Source organism: Schistosoma haematobium, chromosome 1 (genome assembly GCF_000699445.3).
Source record: "Schistosoma haematobium chromosome 1, whole genome shotgun sequence".
In the NCBI taxonomy this organism is placed as follows: domain Eukaryota; kingdom Metazoa; phylum Platyhelminthes; class Trematoda; order Strigeidida; family Schistosomatidae; genus Schistosoma; species Schistosoma haematobium.
Window position 1 is genome coordinate 53,538,361 of NC_067196.1, and position 8,791 is coordinate 53,547,151.

Consider the following 8,791-nt stretch of genomic DNA (forward strand, 5'->3'; position numbering starts at 1 on the left):
TATTACCACCTTTGACCTAAGCACTCCTATGTATCCGGTGTTCATCTTGCTGTGCTAATGCGGTATGGCAACCTGGACCGATGCACATATGTGCCTGTTCCTACGTTGTAGCTGACTGACTGCGGTGAGTCACTTACAATGAACGATCATACCAAAACAATACTTGTGTGCGTGGTTTACCCCATACTATAATATATTAATAATATATCACGAAAAATACTTCAATAATGCCGCCCATCTACTACTCAGTCAAAGGTTTCTCTGGTACAACATAACCTACTAATCAGCAAAATGTGATTATCAAATACAACTATTAAGTAACTGGGAATCCGTGTGAATATTCCCAATAGAGTGGGATTAAAGTTCTGTCCGTGATATTCAAGCCAAACAGTAGACGTCTTTAGCATACAGTCATAGAACACCAACAAGCAACCGCTCCATGCCACAACCCAGAGTTCAGTCAAACACGACTTTATTGTCAGCGGTACTGCAATACGCGAGAACAAAATGAAATGATAGACAAATCTTAACCAGAGTCCAAATAGTGAGAATATAGTCATAGAAGACTGAGAAATATTTAAATGTTGTTCCATAAGTCCTCGATAAAAGTTACTATGCAAAACAGGCATAGAAATTTACGAAATAAAAATATTGTTAAATAACGATTTCCAGAAGGATTTTCAGGGCCTTCATTCTGTTATACTGTGTACAAACATGCCATAGAGCGACAAGGACTGGGAGAAAGCAACGGAAATGATGAGACTCATTGATCTGTGGGCTTTCCACGACGTGATCATAGGCTGTACTATTCTCCCCGCAAATGAATACACAAAGGTGCTTGCGTTCCACCGTGATAAAATAAGGAACACCTGATCGATATCAGTATGAGGAAAAAATCCAGAAAGCCCTTCGGAGACGAAAGGACAGAGCTAAACAAGTGCCGGACATTCGATCAAGCAATACTATGAAATTTTAATGCAGCGTTTCTTCAAAATGCTAATCATGGTAACCACAAAAACGAGCAACTGGAAACGGGTTGACGAGGCACCAAATTTAGCATACTAAAAACTTTCGAGGTTCAGGAGGCACTAGAATAAAAAATGGATCTATGTAAACCATCTGGACCTGGAACCTTCATCAAGAAAAAATGCAAGGAAGGAAATACGAGACAACTTGATGATACGACCGATGAGCTAGCAAGAAAATATAGTGGACCAGAGCGAACAGTAAGGAACAATGGAAGTAAACCAGTCACTAAGGCTTGGGAGCGGAAGAACGGGTGGGTAGAACACAATGAAAAGCTCTTAGTAGACCAGAGCCCATGTACCCGCCGGACACCGAAGCAGTACACCTGCAGACAGAACCACGCCAACAATAGAGGAAATTACCAAGGCCATCAGACAAATCGAGAACAACAAAACAGGAGGAACAGACAGCACACCAGCTGAGGAGCACAAGTCAGATATGGAAATCAAAAGATGCTCTACGTCCCATCATGTTTAACCCATACGAGGCTTGATCCCGAAGTCGTGCACTAACGAAAGCCCACAGACGCATTTCAAGTGGAGACAGGTATATAAAATCTTCGCCTAATTTCTCCGTTACTTCTTCTTTTGGTTGTTGACTAGACTGTGAAGACCTCCATCACTCAAGGAAACGAAGTGGACACCTTGGACACAGATTGATGAGTTTATCTCGCAGATGACTCAGCCCATCCAGCACACACAGAAACAAATGCAGACGGAGACAGTCCGTGTAGCAGAGCTAATACGGAAATGCGCTTCAACAGCTGGTGCCACACAAATCATACTTTGAGGTAGTTCTGGGAAAGGCGGAAACCTTTACGTACTTGAGTAGTATCAGTAGTAAATAAAGGATACCCAGTGAACATGTTAAGGGCACGGATTGGAAAAGCAAAGGCAACACTCCTACAACTGAACTTCTGGTGCTACACACGACTTCCACCCAAGATAAAAGTCATCATTGTTAGTACTAACGTCAAAACAGTTCTATTGTATGGAGTTGAAGCTTGGAGAACTACCACCACTATCACCGAAGTAAAGGTATTCATAAACAAATGTCTACTTAAAATACACCGGATGCATTGGTCTGAGACCATCAGTAATAAGGTACTTCGGCATAGAATGAACCAGCTACCACTTGAGGAGGAGTAAATCAAGAAAGGAAGCTGGAATTGGATAGGTCAGACTATGCGCAAACCATTAGGCCAAATCACAAGACAAGACCCAACTTGGTGTCGTCAAAGTGGAGGGAAATGAAGCAGACTGAAGAGCATATGTCTGCGGGAATCGGGAAGAGACACTAGAACCATGAATACTATTTGGAGACAACTTGAAAGCAGAACCCAGAAGAGCTATTTCGACATCCCTGGTCGTAGGACTGTGCCTTATGGGTGGGGGATTACAAACTTAAATAGTTAAGTAGTCCAAAATCCTAAATATGAACTCTTCTAGTCTCAGGTGGAAAATCCAATCTCTTAAAATTAAAAGTGTTATACTTGTGGAAGGTATTACTGACTCAAGTGTAACCTGTTAAGGGTTACTCGAGATAAGCAATACATTAGGATTTATAGCTGCATATACTTTTCAGACCTATTTAGCTATCTATTGTGTTATTTTATTCAACTAGTAGTATTCTGGGATTAATGTAAACATTAGTTTTTTTAAAAACTTATTTACTAGGTACAGATTTGTGTATTTGGTTCCAAGGAAAACTCTAATTGAAAGGCCTGATGATACCATTTAGTTGCCCAAACCAATGTAGGTGAAGCAGGGACACAGCCTGTGACTGAGTGGCTAAAAGTAGAAAGCCTCAACCACTGATCCCACTACTTCACTGAAAAATAGCAGCCTGTAAATGAAAAGAATTGAGGGTTAATCACAGAGACACTAGATTTATTATCAATTGGTTAATGAAAACGTTTCGAATAAAAAAGTAGTCAACAGTTAACACTGTAATGAATTAGATTTAGATTCTCTCAAGGAATGAGGGAGTAGACAAAATAGTAAAAGAATGTAGGAAAACAAAATCATTTTTACAAACCAAATAATTAAATACAACGCTATATGCTTATTATAATTATTTTAATGATAAAATTTACTGAGGAAGTTGGCAGTTCCCAGGATGAGTTACAATAATGACAAGAAGGGGAAGACAAATGTAATATTTCTTTTTTAAGTAATGGGCATGACCCAAAGAAATTCTTAGAAAAATTGAGAAAGGGGAACCTGTAATACAACAATGACAATGGTTAGCTAACTATATCTGTGAAAAATAAAGAGATACACCAGTAATATGAAGAGAACGACAAATAAAATTACATAACACATAAATTTCCGATTATTTGTACGCTTCTTTGGTATTCCAAGGACTCGATGAAGTGTATTTGACAAAAGATTACTAGCATTGTCGAACGAGCCCTGAATTTCATCAAGAAATTTATTTTGTGACTTGGATTCAGTTTCAATATCTTTGGCGTACTACAGAGAAAAATGTAAAAAAACGAATACAGAAAACAGTGTGCAAATCGTCATATACATATTAATAAAAAGACTACATACTTATAATAATTATTCACCACTTATAACAAACAGATATTACAAGAGATAAAACGATTGCAGTCTACCATGCTATAGGTATAGTTTCTCTGACCATATATAGGGATTTAATATGTAGATTTTAGACGGTAAGTAGTCAATAGTCAATTACAAATACGACTAATTATAATAGCTAATGAAGTGAAATTAGTCGCTAAAACAAAACTAATTACTAACTAATCAACATCGAATCTATATGCTTTTACTCCCGGCCCCGAAATCATGAATTTTTCTCAGCTTGAAAACTGTTACATAAACTTGTACGAAGTCAATCAACTTATTCACTTGTCCTACTTTTAAAACTTTTTAAACAAATGCTCATCTTTTTGTAACGTGAGACGAGAAGTTAACATTTCCAATTTATGGTATGGAGATTGACAATATAAATGAGGAAGTCAACATCGTTCAAAATTCACACTATTATGACGATCACCTAATGCTAAGGACAAACACTTTGATATTAGGTAACATCCAGTTAATGGATGGTGAGTAGGCTTTACTCATTACACACAATGAACAATTCTTTAAAATAGGTTTACTCATAAGCCGCAGACTTGAACTTCACTGTAATTGTTTAGATTTGAGCTTCCGAATAGTATAACTAGCCCTCATATTGAGGGTGTAACTCAAACACGAATTCAGTACATGAGTAAAGGTTCAAAACTGATGATAGTAGCAAGTTTCGACAAAATGAAATGATGAATAAGTATAAAATAAACAAGGTCACAAAACACAATTTATTGATTATTCAGTGTACCAGAGAATAATTTTAAAATCGCAAGAATAAATAAAAAATGTAATAGGGAGTCGTAAACGTTAACAAGGAAGAAAAACATATTCATGAAGCGACCTTTCCTTATTATTTATTTATTGAAACAGATGTGCATTTATAGATTATTTAAAGTGCAATAGCTTTTATGTACCATACAAAATGATAACTACACACACTGAATTAACGGTGACTATATAACCCAGAAACATGGACACTCTAGAGTAAACTTATATGGGGTATCCTCATTATCCTTGTTACTATTATTTAGTTTCAATTCCATCACATTGTGCTGCTGTGTTATGGAGACTTTGACGAATGCGCATCCGTGCCAAGCCATATGTTATGACATTAACTGAATAAAACTATTATTTGTACAAAAGAGTGGCTAAAATTACTGAGATATAAAACCAGATATACAAGCTGATTGAGAATATACAAATTACATTTTGCATATTTAAGCATAAAAATAGGTAAATTCATTTAACTAAAAACATTTGGAAATGATTCACACAACTACTAAATATTAAGTGCACTTAAATGTGGTATAAAGGATCAGGAAAGTATCCATAACTGTTACAGCAGATGAATCCGTTTGAGTTAACAGCCTTTAAAATATTTCCTTTTCGTAATAAGACCACGAAAAGAATCTGTGTAGGGTTAAGCTTACTTGGACTTCTTTAAAAACCGAGTCAATGTGTTACTTTTAAAGTCAAACAATCCGTTTATGTAGAAAAATAGAGTGCTTTGTTTAGTTAGCCTACTATAATCAGCCAATATAGTGTAGTAAAAATGAGCGTTATCGTCAAACTGGTTAGTTGTTAAACAATGGCTACTTATCCACATATCTATACGTAGGTGGACAGAAATTTCGTGATAAATACTTCCAAATGTGTAGTGATGCATATCGGTCATCAAGGTACAGATACATACACGATGAATAACACTGGGCTACCTGTCGTCCAGACATATAATGACTTAGGAGTCATCGTTAGCCAAAAATTCAACAAAAAACCAATGGTAATTTGAAAATAAATTTAGGTGCATGGAAGAGCTGGAGTTGTCATAAGAAGACACGAAAATACACAGCCCTTTAATAAAAAAGCTATAGTGTTATCGATAAAGCATCTAAAGTGAATTTTTATTAAAACCGTTTTGGTATATTGAAGTCAACTTCAGTACACGAAATTTCATACCAATTCCAGGCATCTGAATCTCGCTTTTGTCAATCTTACACAAGATTTCGGGGCAAAATTACTTATAGATAAAAATCGCACAATATACGTGCTCTGCAAACACAACTGAAATACATCACTATCTGTTAAGTAAAGTTTATAACGGCCTAATAAATGTTGGAAAAAATTTCTATATACGTACTGCCTTAAGCAGAGAAACCTTGTGCGACATTTCTTCGGCCCTACGGTTGTTGTCTTGTTCTAAGAGAGAATGTGAAGCATCCATTGTCATCAATGTTTTAGTCTCCCTCGAGCAGATAGAGTAGTACTGATTTTGTTTGATTCAGTGGTTTTACTGTCCAGAACTTCGATGTTTATTGATATAAGAAAATCTATATACATGCAGGATATTTGCTTTCTTCATATAATGTATCTTCTGAAGATAAGAAATAGGTCAATCCTGTAGGAGGGTTCACGTTGTAGATAAGCCTTGAACAAGTTAAACTATCCGCGCAGCCTTTATTGCAATGATCAGTATATTTGTGAACAATAAATAAATTAATTAATACCCATGCACCCGTCTCTCGACGTTACAGAACAGTTTAAGATCTTTATTATAGTTCAATGTAGATAGTCTAACCACTTACTTGCAATAATCCTGGTGAATTTGTTTGCTATTTTTTGTAAAAATGAGTGCATTTTTTTTATCATCCGTAGGTTCGATACCGCAAGAAGCCGATGATGTATTAGTTTTTTTACCGTATAAAAGGTTGTAAAATTGAAACACGGAGAACTAGTAAGATGATTACGGTTGCATTTTTCCATTTATGATATCAATCTCTGGAAAATTCACGCGCTCTATTTAAAAGGACAGTGGTATTGTTTCTCGTTGAGTTAATTAACTGTTTTGATCGTAAATTACGCATCAAAACTACTGTTTACACTTTAATTGCATCTACCCCAGTTAAAGTGATATTGTATTGAGTGTTTCGATTTTGCTTTTGTGTATTTATTGCATCGAAGCATACTTGGTCAACTTTTACTTGATTCATTTAGTTAAGGCTTGAGAATCCTTCTACATATCCTGTTTTTGTCACCGTTCTAGTTGATTTTCAAGATGGATAGATCTGCTCATAAATGTGGACGACCATATTGCTCATTTCCCGTGGAGGAAAAGATGCAATGTGGTGAGTGTAATAAGTGGTTCCATAAGATGTGCACCCGATTAAGCCCCACTGCATATAAAAAGTGCTCGAAGCCCAACTCTCATTGGCTTTGTAGCTTTTGTTGCTCGAGCAAAACATTGCTTATCCAGGAAGCAATTAGTCTCCTGGTGTTGGCTAATAAGAAGGTTGATGAGGGCTGTACTAGCAACATTGGTACTGATGGCGAAGATTGCGTTAGTGTCGTGAGTGCTGTCACGGCGCAAGCCAGACATCTAACTCTGCAACCCGCTATTAAACCGTCTACTCCGAAACAATCAATGAGTGTGTAGCGGTAAATAAATCCCCAAAATAAATAGCTCTGTAAGTTTTCGACATTGGATGCTGACCATATGTTTTAGTGGACTCATCTAGCTGAAGGCGCTCGGTCGTGCATCCACACCAGATCACGTGTGGTAACGCCGTGCTCAACATCTACCGCAATCGCTAGCCAGATTAGACCAGAGAATTCCGATATATTGGTAATCGCCAAATAAACTCTTCCGATCTCCTCGACTCTGTCTTTTGATTTCTCTGGGTGGGAACGAAATATATTAGAAGGTGTTACTGGTAGAAGCGTTGTCAAACACTGAATACCTGTGACATCATCATTGGTGAAACCGACGTGATCTGGTACACTTAAATGCAACTGTGAGTCTGTTCCTTTTTGGGATTTTTATATATCATTGCCTTATTTTTTATTTTTTTTTAAACATTGTGATTTCTTTTCGTGTTTTTCCTCGAATATATATATTTTCTCTCCTCGTTCATTATCGTAATTCATACTTCATCACGACTGAACAGACACCTAAAGTACTCAAGCTTAAGACTTTGTCCCCGCCTTCGTTTCAACTGATGCCTTTCTGGCCCGACAATATCGAAGCCTGGTTTTGCTACGCAGAAACCGACTTCCACGAGCACGGCGTGAACGACACACGTGCACAATTCCTCGCAGTATTCAAGGCACTACCGCGCGAATTCAACAGGTACGTAACACCTAGTATGTTTACTAGTGATGTTTCTGAACCGTACGAAACGTTAAAGCGTTCGATTCTTAAACGAGGAGACCTAACCGATCGACAAAGGTTAGACCAACTCTTTAATAACATAGACCTGCAACACAGTTCTGCGACGGACATGTTGCAATGAATGAGAGAGGTTATGGGCCTAAGAACTTTCGACGAATATTTATTCAAACAACTTTTCTTGTCTAAACTTCCCCAACAGACGCAAGCGGTTCTGGTCTCGTTTCAGAACAACGCCTTAGACGAACTAGCTGCATCTGCCGATCATATCCTAGAAATAACTAAACCTTCTACTACCGAGGTATCTTCAGTCAAAGAAAAACATCAAACGACTCAGAATGACATAATCGAGTTATGTCATACACTTACTCGTTATCTTAGTTTTCGTAACGACCGTAAGAGATCGCGCACACCACGTAGAAGCATGTCACGTAAGCGATCTGTCTCTAGACCACGAGAGACGGATAACCCTGACTGGTGCTGGCATCATAACCAGTATGGAAAGTCTTCCAGAAATTGCAGAAAACCCTGCAATTTTCCTATCTCAAAACCGACTGGCTCGAAAAACAACTCGGGAAACTTCCAAGCCGGCACGCGTTAACGGCAACCGTAGCCGGCGAACACAGCCGTCTGTTATATGTCACAGATGTGACAACGAGAGTTCGCTACCTCGTCGACACTGGCGCAGAAGTTAGAGTTCTCCCAGCGAATTCTGACGACTGACTTCACGAATCGGCTTTAAACTTACAGGAGGCAAACGGAAAACCTATCGCTACGTATGGCAAAATGTACGTTTACCTTAACGTGGGTTTACGCAAACCCATTCACTGGATCTTCGTTGTTGCAGATGTTTCTATGACAATCATTGGTATGGACCTTCTACAACACCATAATCTATTCATCGATACGCGCAAACGGAGGCTAGTAGACGGAAACACTAATTTATCTGTTTGCGTAACTTCCTTTTCTGGTTGCAAAATATCCCCAGTCACAATTAAGCATA

The 8,791-nt window shown here is 37.9% G+C and overlaps 1 protein-coding gene across 1 annotated transcript; it reads right to left on the reverse strand.

Moving 5' to 3' along the window:
• Positions 1–3,275: 3,275 nt before the first annotated feature.
• BET1L (BET1-like protein) lies at positions 3,276–6,154 on the reverse strand (the record flags this gene model as incomplete). Its single annotated transcript, XM_012942923.3, has 2 exons — positions 5,764–6,154; positions 3,276–3,500 (listed from the first exon to the last, which is right to left on the reverse strand). The coding sequence occupies exons 1-2, from the start codon at positions 5,851–5,853 to the stop codon at positions 3,276–3,278; spliced, it is 315 nt and encodes a 104-aa protein (XP_012798377.1). The 5' UTR covers positions 5,854–6,154.
• Between the last annotated feature and the right edge of the window lie 2,637 nt (positions 6,155–8,791).